Source organism: Lingula anatina, chromosome 3 (genome assembly GCF_051362555.1).
Source record: "Lingula anatina isolate TDL-2025a chromosome 3, LinAna3.0, whole genome shotgun sequence".
NCBI classification, from domain to species: domain Eukaryota; kingdom Metazoa; phylum Brachiopoda; class Lingulata; order Lingulida; family Lingulidae; genus Lingula; species Lingula anatina.
In genome coordinates this window covers 8,475,973-8,495,602 of record NC_141769.1, presented here as the reverse complement: position 1 = coordinate 8,495,602, position 19,630 = coordinate 8,475,973, and the positions used below count along the sequence as shown (strand labels likewise).

At 38.7% G+C, this 19,630-nt stretch overlaps 1 protein-coding gene across 1 annotated transcript; it reads left to right on the top strand.

Annotated features, from left to right (window-relative positions):
- Positions 1-1,122: 1,122 nt before the first annotated feature.
- LOC106166787 (uncharacterized) lies at positions 1,123-19,044 on the top strand. Its single transcript, XM_087008670.1, has 23 exons — positions 1,123-1,392; positions 4,292-4,460; positions 5,002-5,276; positions 5,744-5,926; positions 6,473-6,601; positions 6,889-7,165; positions 7,563-8,035; positions 9,053-9,160; positions 9,742-10,022; positions 10,976-11,130; positions 11,584-11,738; positions 12,141-12,557; positions 12,782-12,916; positions 13,437-13,568; positions 13,875-13,988; positions 14,390-15,705; positions 16,079-16,166; positions 16,555-16,604; positions 16,788-16,812; positions 17,062-17,267; positions 17,700-17,854; positions 18,004-18,525; positions 18,872-19,044. The coding sequence occupies exons 1-22, from the start codon at positions 1,308-1,310 to the stop codon at positions 18,167-18,169; spliced, it is 5,094 nt and encodes a 1,697-aa protein (XP_086864796.1). The 5' UTR covers positions 1,123-1,307; the 3' UTR covers positions 18,170-18,525; positions 18,872-19,044.
- Positions 19,045-19,630: the final 586 nt, after the last annotated feature.

The window sequence follows — 19,630 nt, the reverse complement described above, 5'->3', positions numbered from 1 at the left end:
GTTTTTTTATATCATCTTCACATGATAAAATGATAAAATAGTTATCTCAGCATATGTTATTAACTTGAGGACCATAATTTTGGGACAGTAATGACAGCTTTTAGCGTGTATGCAATGTAGTGTCAACTGTCTGGGTCGTTAGCAAGTCTGTACCAAATTTTTGTTTTGATAAATCTTAACATTGGTCAGGAAAAATCGCCTTCAGGTATTTATCTGGCGACTCTAAGACTACGTCACTCAACTGAAAAAAAGAAGTGTCTTTTTGTCGAATTATAATGACTACGTTATTCAACACTGGAAGAAAATCTTAACATTTGCCTAAAAACATCGCCTTAGGGTATTACACCCCATTTCCATAGATTTTTAGATCGATCTATCCCTGTGGGGAGTCTCACTAGATTACTGTCAGCTTGGCCGGCTTAAGCGTCTGTCCCGCCTACTAAAAGCTGTAAGGGGGTAATTAACTATGGTGCCCGCTCGGCTGACTGCAATTTAGCGTGAACCCCCAGGGAGTTAGGTCGATCTAAATCTTAATCTCTAGATCGATCTAAATCTCTGGGAAAGCACCCTAGTCTGTCAATATGTAGACTACGTCAGTCAACTGAAAAAAGAAACGTCTTTTTGTTGAAAAAAATGACCCTATAAGGAGCAGAGGAGGCTATTAGCTCGGACAAGTTTCGTGTGTTCTAGGCTCGGATAAGGTGGAATAAATGGAAAACTTGGAATCCTTATAATTGTATACTTTCTTTATTCGATCATAGGATACAAGAGGTGATATAATGGGGAAAAGGTGAAAAAGAAAACCATAAAACGGGATACGATATTTTTGACACTAGCTTGCAGATAAATCATAAAAGGTGCCAAAATCAATGCAAACAAGAACAATAAAGATTAGATTTAAGTTCAACAATTTGTTCGTCTTTGTTTTTAGAAATATATTTTTTTCGTTAAATCTTTACAGTTTCTCTCTCTCTCTAAAATTTATAAATTAAGCAAAAGAAAGCTCTTTTATCTTCTTATTATGCTCATATATTTGTTTGGAGGTCACAGTGACATGGACTTGACCTTCCAATTTCCGAGAATTTCTGAAGGCTGTCAAGCAGGGAGATCTTGTCATCTCTCCTTGGACTGGCATTGGTCACATGGTCATTGTCGATCAGGTGTCACTTCAACACATGCCAGTCTTCACTGTGTGGTCGTCAAATGTGCCTTTTACCCTCAGTGCCTTTTACCCTCAGTGAGACGAATCCCGTGCGCTGGGGAAGACAGTGGTGCTGACCAATACTGCGGAGACCGCCGGTAGGAGTATGAATATGAGCAGATTCAATATCATAACTGCAGTGGCGGCTTTTGGTGTCCTGCTGGCGACCACGTGCGTCACGGGGATGGGAGGTAACGTTAGGTTTTGTACTTTACTTTCCACACTTGCCATGAAAACAACCACACACCGTTACAGCGGTGAAAATGAGGCTATTTATCTCACAGCTGTGATTACCATGTCGGTCGTGGGTCACGTTTTTTACTGAATCAGAAATCCATCGTTAATATACAAAATGTCAAAATGGATCAAACTTTAATCTTGGCAGTACCTATTATAAGAAAGTTAGACGACAAAATAAATAGTTAAAACGCTCACGTCATTCCGTTGATCAAATTCAGCCATCTATATAAAGAATGATAAATTAGCCAAACATGACTATGAGATACTGTTGTGATGTTTTTACATAAAATTAAAAAAAAAAAAAAAAAAAAAAAACTGGTACGTATTTACTGGATGGACTGATTTAAAGTGATTAATAAAGCCTGAAATTCGGAGAATGTTCAGAGAAAAGGTCAGATGAAACGTTCGAGGAGTTTTAACAAGTCTTTTACTTGAAACAAATTGCATGATCATCCATTTAAATCAATATTTTGCCTTTCATTTAAGTAGATGAAATTTAAAAAAAGGGATTAAACGAGTAGTCTCATTTCTAGGCACGGAAAAAATTAACCGCGGTTGACAAATAAAAACCTATTTGTTTATTTGAAAATACATAGCGAACTATTCAACTGTGCACAAATGTATCGTGGACGACAGGACAGTTTATTTGTCAAACACTGTACTTTTGATTATACTTTTTTGTCATCAAGTGATGTAATTATTTTCTAACTAGCTTCTGGGTAATAGATGGCTTTTAATTCAGGGATTATTTTAGAAGGGGTGCCATAATTCCCATCCCAACAACACTGCTGACCCAGATTCTACCAACTGTCATAAATCTTATCACAGAACTGGTGAACTTATGCTTTAAAGAGGGAATATTTCCAGACTCATTCAAAAGTGCAGTAATCAAACCTCTTCTGAAAAAGAATAATTTGGATCATAATGTCTTTAATCACTATAGACCTGTGAGTAATCTTTATTTCTTGTCAAAGGTGGTTGAAAGAGTCATGGCAACGAGGCTATTTGACCATCTAAAACAGAATAACTTGGTGGAACAAATGCAATCGGCTTATAAAGCAAAACATAACACTGAGCTTGCTCTTCTGAGAATAAAAAATGACCTTCTGACTGGTGTTGACAATCATTCGGCAGTCTTACTGGTGCTATTAGATCTTTCAGCAGCATTTGATACAGTTGACCATGACACTCTTCTATCATTCTTCGAGAAATCAGCTGGAATTAAGGACAAGGCGTTGTCTCTCCTACGGTCTTATCTTACTGGTAGAACACAGCAGATATCCATCAACGGTGTACTTTCAGATCTTGAGCAGATGATTTTTGGTGTTCCACAGGGCAGCGTTCTTGGACCGATTAAATTTTGCATGTACACACTACCCTTGGGTGCTATACTACGACATCATCAAGTTGGCTATCACATATATGCAGACGACACCCAGTTGTACCTTAACTGTGATATTCTTAAGCCTGGAGATGCAATAACTAGAATGACCTATGCCATTTCAGATTTGCGAGAATGGATGATCAAAAGTAAACTAAAATTAAATGATGAAAAAACCGAATTCATGGTCATCACTCAACCACACTCAAAACACTTAGCTGAAGGACTATCTCTACAAATTGGATCTGCAATAGTTGGGGTTTCTCCTCATGCAAAAAATCTGGGGGTGTATTTTGATACTACTTTAAACATGGACAAGCAGATAGCCAACGTGAAAAAATCTTGTTTGTATCACATAAGAAACATCAGTTCCCTACGAAATAATTTAACAGGTTCTGCCACTGCCACGGTCATTCATGCCCTAGTAACATCAAGGCTTGATTACTGTAACTCCTTGCTTTATGGATGCGGCATAGAAAGAACAAAGAAAGTCCAACGCATTCAAAATATATCAGCACGTCTTCTTACCCGAACTTCTATGGAGAATCACATGACACCGATATTAAAACAACTTCACTGGCTACCTGTAAACGCCCGGATCTTATTCAAACTTTTAACTCATGCTCATGCGGCTTTTTACGGACTTGCACCAGATTTTATTTGTGATCTTGTATCCCATTACACACCAAACCGTACCTTAAGATCTAAGGATCAATTATTACTAAAACCACAGAACGCAAGACTAAAATCTTTTGGCGAAAAATCATTCCAGTACGCAGCACCACATGAGTGGAATAAATTACCTCTAGACTTGAGAAGCATTAGCTCAGTGAAGGATTTTAAAAAAGCTTTAAAAACATACCTTTTTCACAAATTTTATTAAAGAACATTTTATAACTCGGAAATATTAACTGGACATCATTATCTTAACTCAGACTATTAAGTCATAATTTTATTAATTCAATTCATCTTACTGTGTTTTAAGTTTTTAGTTTGTAAAGTCTACAGAACATATTTTATGGATTTTAGACTTTAAATAAATATATTATTATTATTATTATTATTATAATTAAATAAAATGATAAAGGTAGTTTTTACAATTCATTTATTTAAAAAGTTCAATTGCAAACCAGCTTATGATATTGTTTCCAAATTCGAGAAAAATATGATGATGCCGATCATGCGATGATTATTTATATAGTACCCGTATAGCACTGTAATACACTCTGAACAAAAAATGTAAACGCCCCACGCAATACTTTTTTAAATTATCAGCATTATGAGTTATTTATATATTAAATCTTAAAAAGGGAATTTTGTTGTTCAATGTGCTACAGATTATTGTCCGTACTGTCCGTAGCTATACAGATTACTGTCCGTACTGTCCGAAGCTATACAGATAAGAGATTCCGTAGCCCATTATAATCCACACGTGACATTTATACTTTTGCTCAGTGTCTATATTTTAGGTATCTGTCCCAACTTTGAGGTGTTGCCAGGCTACGGTGAGGTGTGTGTGTCCCGGTCTATGGCCGAAAGCTGGGACCAGGCGGTGTACCGTTGTGCCAAGATGTGCGGACGGCTGTTCATGCCTAAAAATCCAACGGATGACCACGTGTTGGGAACTATATTGAACAGGTAATGGTTATATGGATTAGTTTTCACTTTTAGAACAAGCTTGTCTGTATCTGTTGTAATGACGTGTTTTATTTTCACATAAGGTCGACATCCTTTCACTGCAATCTTTCAGAGGACAGGTCATTGATGTGCGTTTACTAACGTGACTACAATGGATACAATTAAAGTGAATAAGATCTATAAGTCGTTCTTACTATGTGTGAAGTTGCAATGAAAAGTCGGTGTATGTGTTACTGGCCTTTTGGCATTTTCACGCTTCACTACTGGTACAAGTAAAGTGTACTCTAATATCTATCCACGACATAGAATTTAGAAAAAATATAAAGATCCTTGATGAAAGGAGCTTTTCCTGACTCGTAAACTTATTGCATAATAATGAAAAACAAAAAAGTTACACTCATTTTCGGTGTGTCGTTTTTCCATTTTCACGTATAGAACACAGACAATCAGTTTGCCTTGTACAGATAAGTAACACTAATGCATATATATTTTTTTCTTAGTATCTATTACCTCTCTATTCGTTAAGAATTATTGATTTCAGAGAAGCTTCGACCATAAAACTTTCATCCCACAAGCGGGTATGGTTAGGCGTTCACAGCAAAAACGGCAGTGCCCCCGTCTGGTCGGATTCAACCCTGATGGAGAGACCTACCCTCGCGTTCACGTCGTCCAGGTTAGGCTGTTCGGCACTGACGGCATACGTAGAGCCCTACAGAAGAACGGAGGACTTTGTTGCCGGCAACTATTCTTGCATCGGGCCGGAAACGGGCCATAATTTTGTGTGTATGAGAAGTAGCAGCTACTCTGTACCAAAAGGTGGGAGAAACTGGGTCTCGCTCCATCAAAGTGTGATTGGAAAATAGGGCGCTGCTGGTGTTAGGTGTGTTTGCGCATACCTGCGTGCGTCCCTCATTGTGGGTGTGCGTGTCGGGGTGGGCGTGTAAGTCTTAAGTCTGCTGTGGATACAAGATGTTTACTTTATTGTTTTATACAGGTACCTGTGACATTGGGTAGATCATAAGGCTAGGTGTTTAAATATTTTGTGTTGTGAAAACAAGTTTATATAGTAAATAATTGGCATTATCAGTAACGATGAAAAGTAAAAATTATCATGATAATAAAACTTTATATACTGAGCGATTTTTACTATACCTGAGCAGTCGAAGGCAATCATTGCTCTAAGGTTTTGTCTATCATGTACCTCTATTATAAAATTCATTTTTTTTAGATATGTAAAAATGAATTAAATTAAAGGTCACATTTCCTTTGCATATTTCATGTAGAGTGCCTAGTCAATAGTTGCCCAATAGATGGCGTTCAAACACAAGCTTACGCGTACTACGATCCGTTCTCCAACAACGCCACAGTAGAATGCAAAAGGGGCCACATATTTCCAGATGGAACGAAAAAGAAAGTACTAACCTGTGATAAGGGCAACTTTTTGGAAACACTTCCTCCTTGCGTACGTAAGTGAGAAGCATTCCCTTTCTTTGACTCTTTCACGACAAGCGGACCTTCGAGAAAATGCCATCCTGTGACCCCCAAAGAGTACCGCTATCGTATCGGGATTCTCAGCAGGGCCTCTATGAAGATGTTTTACAAACAAAACACATAAATTATATTACCTTACCCATAAAATTGTGATTTTATTAACATTGTTCACACACCTTTGTGTATATTTAAAAAGAAAGTCGACCTTTGTTAAAAAAAATCAGTGCGTAAAGGTGGAGTAAACTTTGTTATATATATATATATATATATATATATATATATATATATATATATATACTTTAGATTTGTGGCTGTTCTAAGACAGGCAAACTAACTTTTACGCTTTCAAGTTATCAGCGATTAACTATTTTACCCACACATTGCACAGAAAGGGTCCACATTGAAATACCAATAATTTCAAATAATTTATATTCTTTGTTTTGATATATATATATATATATATATATATATATATATATATATATATATATATATATATAAAATACTGATCCACATTTCAGTAATTGATGAGTATCTGGCAAGTTTGCCACCGAACTGGTCAGAGGGGAAGCACATCACGGCGGCCACACTGGTGGAACCGAGGCCACGTGTGCCAGCCTCAGGGACACCGTACCAGCGTCCAGTTATTGGTAGGTCCTCTAGTCTTACTGTCTTCAACTGGCATATAACAAGCAAATAGCAAACCCTAACTGCATACTAAGAATGTGCTAGTTGAGTATACTGTATTGCAAGCTCCGATATATAAACGATTCATCAGAAAGAAGTGATGGTCGAGGACGCCTGTATGTGCTTTTATGTATGACGCTGCAACAGATTAAATGTTACAAAAACGTTTTATCCATCCCAATATTAAAATAACAACAGTTGTAAGTATATTAAACTTTTGATAATCGTATAATTGTATTTACCGTGACAGATACAGGCTGTCCAGACGGATGGGTTCGGAGTCCGGCGCAACCACCATTCTGTTACAAGTTGGTTGAAACACCCAAACTGCCACACGATCTTGCTGAGGCCTCCTGTGTTGTATCAGGAGGTCATCTGGTGAGCATCCTTGACGCTGAGGAACAGGCCTTCGTCCAGTCTATTGTAGGCATCGAAAATGCGGTCAATTCAAGCTTCACGGGCCACGAACAGTCTGACTTTTCTGGAGATGGAGAGACGGGCGTTTCCCAGAAGCCAGTGTCGCCTAGGTATATCATATTATTTTGCCTTGCTTCGGTCGACAAATATAAAACGGTATACTAACGAGGGCAATATAACTGTAGGAATGAGGGTGCAAACTCTTGCTTATTTTTTCTCGTTACGCTTGTTATTTTGTTTTTAGAGGGAAAAGTGGGAGGAGGGATACCTCAGGACTATGGGGGGAGGCGTGGCGTTCTGTGACCCCTAGACCCGCCATCTCTCTCTCTCTCTCTCTCTCTCCCTCTCTCTCTCTCTCTCTCACACACACACACACACACACACACACACACAGTCATACAGTTCTGTGCCACTTTGACTTTTAGAGTGTAGCGTATTTAATACTTATGCTGACCAATCCTTTAAAAAGTCATGTCCACTAATGTGTATCTTTATCTATGTCATTAGTTCGCCAACTACTGATGAATGGTTTCACATCGGCCTTGACGGACTATTTCACTGGACTGACGGCAACAGCGCTAAATATGAGAACATGAATCCTGGAGATGTCGCTGACAACTGTGCCGGGTTGTTTTACGATTCACTCGATCCACCGGATAAACACGGGATGTGGAAATCGCTAAATTGCAATGAGGAAGGGAAGTTTATGTGCAAGCGACCGAATAACAGGCGCCTGTGCTTCCCCGAGTCCCACTTAGTAGACGACAATGTTCCAGTCTGTGTGAACAACTATCGACCTTGTCCCGCGGGTTACAACTTTCGACACAGGTCTTCCTGTTACAAGTTATATATGACTGAACTTACTTGGGATATGGCGCGAGGGATCTGTGCTAATGATGGCGGCAATCTGGTAGATTTTGAAACCCAAGCAGAGCTATTATTCATGGGCCAGTATCTCGGCAATCATATGCATATTACTAGTAAGAAATGGTTCCTCTCTCCCTCTCTCTCTCTCGTTGCAATTACCAAATGAGTGGTTAGAAATTAAGATGAGGGTTCTTTTCACGATTTGTACTAAGTTCCTAGATATACCGCGGGTATAATCTAGACGCTAGGGGCTCTAATCCTACGCTGGAAGATTCTAGGTACGGTACGCGAACCCCAACTTGGATTATGCCCGGAGAGAAGAGTAATGCAACACCACCGTTTAGTTACGAAAATCAAAACTCCTTTATTGTCAGGTCGTAGCCTGGTTTTATACCTACCTTGGCGTGACAGACTTATCTTTATTGTGACTTTACTATAATTAAAGAAGATAAGATAAGAAAAAGATTGACGTTAGATAAGAGATATAAACTTCTATTGACACTTGTTACGAGTCGCGCGCCCAAGCCCGCGACTCAGATCGAATAAATTTTCATTTTTATTAATGTTAAATTTTACTGGTCTGAACACACCTTCACTTCGTGAGGATTGTGAGAGGATTGCTTTTTTTTTTTTTTTTTTTTTTTTGGGGGGGGGGGGGGTAAGAATGGCTACCAATGTTTTTAAAATCATTTTCTTTTATAAAGCCCGATTTATTTTTCTTGTGTATTTAGATTTTTTATGATATCATTTTCTTTGTTTTTGAAAATCCTTTATTGTCTAGCTGTTTTGATTTTCAGTCGAGTCTCATTTTAAAGGTAATAGTGCACTTGCACTGAATTTGGTTACAGTGCATTATTGGGTTGTTTCAAAAACAAAGAAAATGATGTCATAAAAATTTAAATACACAAGAAGAAATAAATAAGGCTTTAAAAAAGAAAATTTAAAACAAGCATTGGTAGCCATAGTTACCCCCCTCCCAAAAGATGTTGTAAACAAACAAACAAACAAACAAGTAAACACTCCTCACACAATCCTCACATGAAAAAGAACCCTCAGCCCGATTTCTTACTACTCAAATGTACTTTGGTAACTGAGATTGAATCTGACCTTTGACCTCGCTATATTTTCAGATCAGTTGATTTGGGTGAACAGCACCAGTTGTATGACATTATACTGGGATAATGGGGCGCTGTCTAATACGCCGTGCGAAGATAAGTACCAGTTCGTTTGCGAAATTGGTAGGTAATTAGCTTATGGATGTTCTTATAAAATGTCAAGTTTTGCATGCACGCTTATTTACCACAATCAGAATATGTCTAACATGTGTTAAATAGATTAAGTTAAGACTATATTCCCACAGATTTTAGATCGATCTATCCCCGTGGGGAGTCTCAGTAGATTACTGTCAGCTTAGCCGGCTTAAATGTCTGTCCCGCCTACTGAAAGCTGTAAGGGTGTAATTAACTTCCGTGCGCGCTCGGCTGACAGCAATTTAGCTTGAACCCCCAGGGAGTTGGGTCGATCCAGATGGATCTATCTAAATCTGTGGGAATGCAGTCTTATTTTCACGAACAAGTGTTGTTACGTTTAATTTAAAATTGTGCTGATTTATCAATTGAATTTCTCTTTTTGTTTGTATATTTAAAGTTCACGTAAAAATATAATATCTTACGTCACTTACCCAACACTGGCTGTGTATTGGGCATGGGAGCACGTGCTTGCCGTTTTGCAAATATCACGTTTGTTCAGATCACCCCTGTTTATTCGATCATTCGCAGAGTTATCGTTTCAGTCCTGTATTTATTTGTTTTTATTTCAGATATGAACGATGTATTTGATAAAGATGCTTACAGAACGTGCCACGATGTATTCCCGACTGGTATGAAAGCATGGATATATCCATCACCAAACATTCCCCCCATTTACGCCAGATGTGAAGAGGCAGAAATTGGAGGATACAACGATTTCACGATTTACGGTGACAGAGATTATCAGTTTCAAAGCAACAGCAATGTGTCTTTAGCGTACTCGTATAAGGAAAAAAGGCTGAATTTAAACTTTCTGTCCGCCATTACGGATGTATCATTAAATTGTGAACAGGTTAGTACGTTATTTATACATTTGTGTATGTATATATCTTAATACTGCAATAAGTAAGGTGTCTTGAATTAAACTGATACCGATAGTACGGTAAATGTCACTTGAATGCCACTTGAATGAAACACAAAGTAGGTCGTGATATTTTTGTTACTTTCTGGGTAATTTTTTCAACATGAAGTCACATTCGCCACCAAAGGTGCGCTCAGACTTTGTACCATTATGCCCAGGTAACCCTAGGGCACAGACTGACAGCCAGCACAATGCACCGTGTTATTTTTTTTTTTTTTTTGTAGGATGCATTCAAATTCACGCATCGTACTAGCTGGGTCGGCCCAACTGTGCAGGGAGTTTCGCCCAAGTGCAATCAGAAGAATCGGCTTAAAAGGAGCTGCTCGAGGAGTCGTGTCAGACAATTAAGTTGATATGACTGATTTCACCACAACGAGAATCCCCCGCAGAGTTGTACCGACCTGGTAACCAGTAATACGATGTCTGAATCTGAATGCTGTCGTAAAATTTGTCCGTCATTTGGCATGTAAGCTTACCGGCACAAAACATTCGGTATCTTTTTGCCAGCACTGACTAAATAATTTCAAACAGTGAACACGCGTATGGCCTACTGTAGAACGCTTTCGTCACGCCACACCAGCAATATTTTGATCTATCGAATGGCAGAACTGTGAGTTTATGCTGTCACCGAGTTATACTAGGGCCAAGGGCGGATTTAGGCCGTTTTTCTGGGTCTTCCGGAACACGGTCAGATTTTTAAGTTTACATTGACAGGTATCTATTTTTTCTGTCGGAAGACGGTCAAAAATGGAGGATGGATCAACAAAGATAATTTGGAAGACTCTCAGAAAATATCTCTGTATCCGCCCCCAAGGGTATGACTTTGCATATTTTCACTCTGTTATTGTTTTATGCATTATGAGCTTAATCCTGTTTCTTTTCAGCATATTGGAGTCAGCTGCATCAATGCGACCGTGTTTGGAGGCAGCACGTGGTGGACCTCGCGCCAGGGTTACCCAATCACGGGCTGGGGAGCACCAATCAATAGTTCAAACTGCGCATGTAATGCAACCTTTGAGAACACGTGTGTGGATAAGAGGTAACCCGGATGTCTTACAATTGGCATGGATCCAAAATATTTTAGCAAACCAATGTGCGCATTCTGATCCATCCAGTTGTAGATTCAAACAGTTAATTTTTTTTTAGATAAAAACATGTCTGGACACTAGTTTCGTCTATTTCCGTCAGAACTTGTACCATCTATGCGTGAGTTGCTTTAATTAAAGTTATAAAATTTTTTTAGTCAACAATTTTGCAAGAAATGTGCAGAAAATTCCCAATATGTTTCTCAATATTTCAGTGCGCTGTGTATTAAAATATATCGTGTCTCTTGACAATCCTGTGTTACAATTTGTAGAAGTCAGTCAATGCTGCAGCGCTTTGAAATATCTTATATCTACGAGTGCTGGTACATAACAAAAGCGTTAACTGCCACAGAAATGAAATAAAGATGGTGTGTATAAATCATCTGATTCCACTAAAATTGTTTCAGATTTGCCTGCAACTGTCATTCTAGACAAGAAACGGCCGATATAGCTGTGATAGACGATAAACGGTACTTGCCGATAAGAGATCTGCATATTACGGGGTTAAACGCAATTAATTCAGTTGTGAATGTGTCGACGCATATAACGATCTGCGAAACAGGTAGGATTTGGATGATACTACACAAGCACAGACCGGTATGTTATAGTATATATGACGGGTATAAGTGGACTAAATGGTTCTCAAATCAGTCCTGTAGATGTTGTTTGGACCAAAAAGCTTTTAGCGCAATAACGTGTCAAATTGACAGCAACGTGGTCTCACAGTAAAATGTCAACTTGTAAAAAGGAGCCAAGGTGTTCTGCTCAGGCTGAGGACCTTGATTTTAGTCGTTGTCACAATCAGTTCCTGATTTTTGGCAGCGTTCAGCACATTTATTATATCCCTTAGGCCTACGCATGATAGAAGATGTAAATCATTTCCCACTTTGCTGCATAACACTCCCCTTTTCCGTTGTCAATAACACGTCGAAGCAAAAACCAGTGTTCTTCTTTTCTTTGTCAGTTCTTGTCATGGATCTTGGAGTACTGGTTTCCAACCAAACATATTACGTAAACACGAAGTGCAATGAAAACGCCCCAAACATACACACAGGTGGACGGAGCGTTTTATCAAAAGGGGACACTGTGTACAGTTTCACTCTAGAAGACACCAACGACATTTGGATTTCGTTGGATTATGAAGACTATGATGCTTTCATTGAATTATATGGCGCCATTGATCCCACGACGTCACAACCTCTGCCTTCAAGCATAATTGTTAGAAACGACGACGGAGATACAAGATTAAATCCTGAGATTCATGTTCGTCTACAGGGACAACATACCTATTACTTGACGGTCAGTACTTTAGAAAGCGACCCAAAAGGACCTGATATTATTGAAATGACGATCGTCACCAATGGTTCACACGGTTATCAGAGTAAGTATATATATATTATCAACAGTTACCAAAGCAATGTCGGGTAATTAGATTATTAGGCCTGAAACTGAGGCCTGAAACTGAGGCACTTTGATCATCAAAACAAATCATTGTTGCTAAAGAATTCAATTTGATTGCTATGATAACGGTCACCAATTTACTGTGGATTGTAAGGAACACTGACTTGTCGCAATGGGATGTGTGTATGGTCTCTCTTTTTTTAGCATTTGATGAAGAAATCGTTCCATCAAGAGTTAATTGCATGTGCTTGGATTCTGATATCAACAGTGTGTGTAGGAGAGGAAGGTGCGAGTGTAAACCTGGGTTTGCACCGGATCATATGGGTAACTGTGAGAAAGGTAGACTCTCTTTATTATTCAATATATCTGTTAACGTTTTCAACCTTGTCAAATCTTGTACAAACACGACTGAAATACAATGAACAACTGTAGCTGTATTCTATATTTTCTCAAAAAAAAAATATTTCTATACAAATTTTTTATTTTTATTCATGTAATATTTCAATATAAATACTTGGAATCGAACGTCAATGGTTTTATATTACTCTATAGTATCTTCTACAGTGTCATTGCCGTATGTTGATGTGTTGTTCTATATGGGGAATATAATCTACCTTCGATACACTACTTTCTATGGCAGTAACTAAAATGACATTTGAGATTCATCTTTGGGGATGGTATATTTGGTATTTTAATTAAAAGTCTTTGTCGTTTGAATAAAACTATCTGAAAGTCGGCCATCATTTTGCTAAAAATAAACCATGTTGTGTACAGCTACAAGCACGGTTTTAAAATGATTATATTGGTTATCATTTAATTTGATTTTCCTCATGTTCAATTGTTTTGTCATCTCGTCCAGTGCTGGGAATGGATTGCAATCATGACCTGGATTGCGCAAGTTACGTATATGGCAGCCATTGTGTCCTTGGCGAACCTTTTGGGACAGTGTGCAAATGCAAACCTGGTTGGTATGAGAGGAATTTCGAGTGCTGTAAGTAGATCCATATTTCATAATTTTTTATTAATCTGAAAAATGACACAATTTTGTTTCTCACAATGAATGCACGCAGCATTGACTTGAATTACGAGTAAGAGAAGATGCAGCAAAATTATATTTACCGGTACTTGCTTTTCAGATATAGCCAATACACCGGTTAAACGACAATAATTTTGGGATCATTTTTTATTGCCAGTTTTCAGCGCTTTCTCGGGTACTTTTATTTTTGAATGGTCCTATTGTTGTTTTATATTTTTATATCTTAGAATGTTTCTTTGTATATTTTCTTTAATATTTCAGCACCTTGCCATTGCCTTTGTGACGGTAACGGTAACTGCACCAACAGTGGAGATGACAGGGCCTATGTGTACTGCACGTGTGAGCCAGCAAGCCGAACAGCAGCGGCCAGTGAAGGTTCGTGCATTAACGTGAAGATGTTGGTTAGATCGATTACCAGTGATATAATACAATATAATGCAGCAGTGCACATTCACACGCACGCGCGCGCGCGCAAGCAGTTATAATGTGTGAGGCAGTTGTGTGAGTGGCTGTGAACGCGTGGCGCAGCGTAGACGTGCATGCGCAAGCGTAGACGTGTGTGCGTGCATGCCTTCACAAGTCCGTGTTGGCGAAGATGTCTAACATGAATCGCGCGTGGTGCATTAGTTTTTCTTATATCAAGTACATAAGTGAAATACTAGTAGTTGTAGTGGTTACAATATTAGTTACTATTAGTTATAAAAGATATCGTAAACAATTTATACCTCTATCATGGCAAAAGCACGATTCTCGTTACCGTTCAGCCACTCTTTCAGGGAAGAGAGACAACATGGGTAAACGCTTCGTCCTGTCATTCTTTGGAAACGCACTACTGTCGCCTTTCACTTGCACGGACGATAAAAAAGATGTGCGTTTGATGTTAAAGATGACAAGTTATAGTGACACCCCTGCTGATGTCCGAGTGTCCACCCCATTGCATCCTGACTATCCACCAGTATCAGTCAGTGTCCAGAAAGGCAAAGAGACTACGGTGAGCATGCCAAGAGCGCTTTTCAAGTCGAACGCGACCGGTTTTGCAACAGACAGCATCTTAGTTGAAAGTTCCCGTGATATTGCAGTATTTGGACTCGCAGAAGGACCCGGTTTCTCCGGCGGATACCTTGCCCTTCCAGTTGATGTATTAGGCCAAGAATACGTCGCCTTGTGCTCCATTGACTCACGGTACAGTGATGATTATTCCCAGCATTCGGAAATCATCATCATTGCTGTGGAAAGCGACACCAGGGTTCGAATCGCCATGCCAAAGGTAGAAGGTGTTTTCGTAATATACAATGGTAGCGAGTTCACAAGGCACCGTATGTTGGAAATCAGGCTGTCCAAGTATGAAACATTTCATATTCACAGTGAGGCGTTCTCTTTAACTCAAACTTTCATCAATTCTGACAGGCCCATTGCCGTGATAAGCGGTGCCAGAGAACAGTTTGGCTCCACAAAAGATATCGTCCTAGAGATGATGCCGCCGATGTCAGCATGGGGAAGAATGTACACCATATCACCAAGGCATTCAGAGGACAGCAACAATTGGACCTTGGTGATTTTGTCCAGTCGCTCTGAACAGAGTTACGTCGTTGCACAAGGGAATAATCAACCAACTTTATCAATAACGCGCGAGAGGCATGTAACATACGAAACGTATGCGCAGTCTCTCCTGACCATTACCGCACGGGAACATGACCCAATTCTGGTTGGTGTCCATACGTCTTGCAGGCATCACTTCCAAGATGGAACAACAACAGGGGGGCTAGATACTGCAGTGGCAACCCCATTTGAACAGACCCCCAAAAACGTCACCTTTGTCTCGGCTGGATCGCGTTTAAACGGCGTCAGCATGATATCAATTTCCTATTGCCTCAAAACTTTAACGTTGGATGGAGGGCAAGTGCATTGGAATTCAGACCTGTCTATTGGAACGCCCATGCTACAACTGAACGCAACCACCGCAAATGTTGATAGAGGAACACATTATATAAGTAATGATCAGCCACAGGAAGGAGTTCTAGCCTCTGTGTATGGTTATGGAGATAACGTCGGGCATGCTTTCCCTGCTGGGGCGTTGTATACTATAACGCATGTAAGTATACCTGTTTCCATTATTTGGGTTATAAGAAAGGTACCTTGTTACCTTATTACAATTATGACACTTGCAGATAAATTACAACAAAGTGGATGTCGAAAACGCAGCGCTCTAACGTTATGTATCTTGCATACAGGTATGCCTTTTACATCTTATGAATGAGACATTGTGTAAACGTCATACATAACGCCTCAGAATGACGCATGTACGTGTGGTACCCACTCGTGAATGCTACAAACACCTAGCTGAATCGTATTGCATCTATAATATAGTTTTTGGTTTGACTGCAACATGAACTCATTTGTTTTGAGGTTGCTGTGACTGCAACGATTGGTAAAACAGAAATTCAGTTTTGTTCGCGTTATTTCAGCCATGTCACCCAAGTATCACAGTGGCTGGGGATTTAGTTGACAACGACTGTGACGGGCTTGTTGACGAGGAGGTCTACAACCATATCGGTAAGTGATTCATAAGATGTATAAAAATTAAAACACGAATTTGGATTTGGCAAGCGTTCCATGGAACATATGAGAGTACTCGAACAGACCTATCTGGGATAGATGAGTGGAGAAAAATTACAATATGGCAGCATATAGGCAATAAGAGTCAGGCACTTTGAATATATTTCCATGTGACTACGATTGTAAATAATAATTCTAAAGGTATTTATTTCTAAGAGGGAGCTCCAAGTCACGATGGATACTTTAAATTATTAGGGGAATTACTGACTGTGGGTAAATATAAATTGCCATATACACATGTATATAGAAGTAATCTATCGGAAATAAAACCATTGCTAATTAGCTATTTTATCATGTATCTGAATCCTTTTCGAATATTTTTTAGACGACGATAACGATGGGGAAATCGATGAGGATCTAACAGAAGACCGTGTAGTAAGTTTTACGATATAACAGTTTATGAAAATGTGAAATCCCCTAGAGGCAGTGAATTTCGTGATAATTTGTGTCTGCTGCAGTCTTAGATTAAGATTATATCAAAACAATCCTACAGGAAGATCGTCAATACTATTGACAAATCATATTCTTATATATATATTGTGTATCCTTATTTAACAGGTATTGCATTACCACATTGACCCATGTAAGTAAAACACAGCTACCTAACTTACTCTGCAATTCCCTTGTCACAGTTTATAATCCAAATTTAAAAATAAGTTAATGTTCCTTGTGTACCATTGTCAGTGATATGTATGTGCACTTAAATATTGGCTAAATAGTGTAATAGGCTTAGTCGAACATTTGGATATGTCAGTGTATTTCTTTTATAAAGCATTTTTGAATAACTCTGACTTTAAATTGATAATTTTACCAAGATTTGTCGATACTTTAGGGGAAATTGTTTGCAGTAAAAGCAAATTTGGTAACATAATGAGTCTGACATATGACGCTAGAATTCTGTGGGCAAATGTGTCGGCCGTGTATAACGAGGGAGAAGATGCTGGCGCATGCACATTTCTCCACAGTTATGCCACAGAGTATCGGAGAGACGTCATGCTCGATGACGCAGCTGAAAGGAATAGGTGTGGAATTGCGATTGTAAGTTAAATCGTTATGCATGTTATGTATTATGTATTTAAACAAGGTATTGCATATTTAACCAACTCCCCTTTCATTCATCATTATCATGCCGTTACATTCGTAGTCAATAATACCTTGTATTTGGGGGAATTTACTTTCTCGTTAGTGGTATATTATACTATAATATCAATAATATTTATTTGCAACCAAAAGTTGGTTGGTGCATTTGAAATAATAATAATGGTTATCCAAGAAAGACATTGAATATTAAACCTTTTCTAAAATACACTTGGCAGCAATATCGTTTAAGCAAAACATGTATTATTATTGGTTTTAGTTTTAAAAAAACCTACAGGTAGAATGAGGTATTACATGTATCCTAAGAGAAGTTAAGGCACATTCATTTCTACTTTCTTTAACTTTTACTCTTTCTCTCACCTCCACGCTCAGAACAAGGAGGAAGACAGCCTGGTGCATTGTATCAATGTGGTAGCACAAGTGGAGGCCGGAGCTATAAGCATAGGAGACCACCACTACAAGGTGTGCTGTGTATTCCAGACCGAAGACCACTCAAGGGTAGTCGGCAGTAGTGTTAATGTAGAGCAGTAAGTTTTTTTTGTAGTTTTTTCTACACAGTGCAATGTATGTGTGTGATATGAATGAAAATGTAAAATGTAAAAGTGTATATAAAGAAAAATGAAAAGAAAAGAAACAATACAAGTGAGATAAACAGTTGATATCAACGGTTTTATAGTGGCCCCTCGCTAGAAAGCAGGCAAGCCGGAAGCGAAATCAACAGTGGACGTGCGCATGTAACTCTTTCCGTAAAAAATATGGCGGACGAAATGGTGCCAACAGTTCGTGTGGGCGACCAGGTTCACCTCCAGGCTTCATTACGTCGACACGCAGGCAAGTTTTAAACATTCAGTGCCCTTTTGAATTATTCGTCGTCACTTTTGTATGCCCCATTATAGTTTTGATTTTTTATGTTCAATATAGTACATGTACCGAAAGATGAATTTTACATTGTACTTTGTTACATTTCTAACGGACGCATCTTAATTCTTTAATTTTTGTTTTGAGAAATCACAAATAAATATAAAAATAAATTATGAGGACGAAGTAACGGGTTTTTGAATCTTTTAGTATTTGCGTGGATGCATGATAACGAAGGTGAAACCTTTTCAGCCTTTCAGGGAATCCGTGTAATCAACTGCACAGCATATCCCTCACTCAGAAACCCAAGCCCATCTCGTGTACTGACTAAAGAGGATGGGTAAGTATTTAGACCATATGACCATTGGCAATGGATCTCCAGAAGAAAAAACTCCTTTGTAAGAGATAAGGCCAAAATAGTTTAGATGAAAAGTAATCGTCATATGTGAATAGGACCTAATACAGACTAGTATTAGTACCTCACTTTCAACTTAAAATATACATATCAGAAGAGTAGTATACCTTAGAAGGTAACTATCTGGAAAAAAACTCGCTGCGGATGTAATTGTCTTTTAAGTACACGTACTGAAGTATGCTGTTTGAAATGAGTACAATTTCTAAACAGCAATTTTTAATGATTTTAACAATTTATACAATCAATACCAATTTCCATTAAACATGTTCAGATGTGGTACGGGGAGAGATCTGGCTGAAACGGAAGGATTTACCCCGCTGGAACATTCCTCAGCAAGAGCGGTGTCTGCCCCCTTCTATGCCTTCAAATTCACTGGATATTCCGATGTTTACTTCCAATGCTTGGTGGCATTATGTGCGGACTCGGAGGAAACTTATTGCACAACGGTAATTGTCTTCTGGTTATATTTTGTTTTTTTTTCTTTAAATCAATCAAATAAAGACAGACCAGTTCAGTTTCTTTATTGGCCTTGGTATCTATATACAGAATGCCATCTGTAACAATGTGAATAACAGCTGTAACTTAAAGATCTTGTTTAAATAAGTAAATGTCACAATCACCCATATCATCATATTACACGCATTACATCATTACAACTAAACAATATATAATGGGTTTTCAAAATATTAGAATCACTGCCATGGTCCGGGACATGACAAGCTGCCACGTAGTCGTAAACGACGCAGTAATGGGGAACACGACGCGTTGAGTTTATCCCTACCGGAAAGACAGGCTTCACCGGATGACGATCCCGCAGCGAAGAAATTCATAGAGATGGCTGTGAACACAGTCTTGCGTGTACAGGAAGATACTGAATCAAACTTAGAACGTATGTGGAATGTTAAATACTATGTTTGTCTCATGATACTTAAGTGCCAATTGATGACTTAAGCACGTTTAAAGTGTGGTGTTAATAAACTTGAGGGGGCGACATATTATGCCTGTCTTGCAGAGTTAAGATTATCTAGAT

Bases quoted from the DNA above. Each gene is read 5' to 3' on its own strand.
- LOC106166787 (XM_087008670.1), top strand. From the start codon at position 1,308: ATGAATATGAGCAGATTCAATATCATAACTGCAGTGGCGGCTTTTGGT. The intron at 5,277-5,743 runs GTGGGAGAAACT...TATTTCATGTAG, and splicing joins CAGCTACTCTGTACCAAAAG to AGTGCCTAGTCAATAGTTGC. The intron at 7,166-7,562 runs GTATATCATATT...CTATGTCATTAG, and splicing joins CAGAAGCCAGTGTCGCCTAG to TTCGCCAACTACTGATGAAT.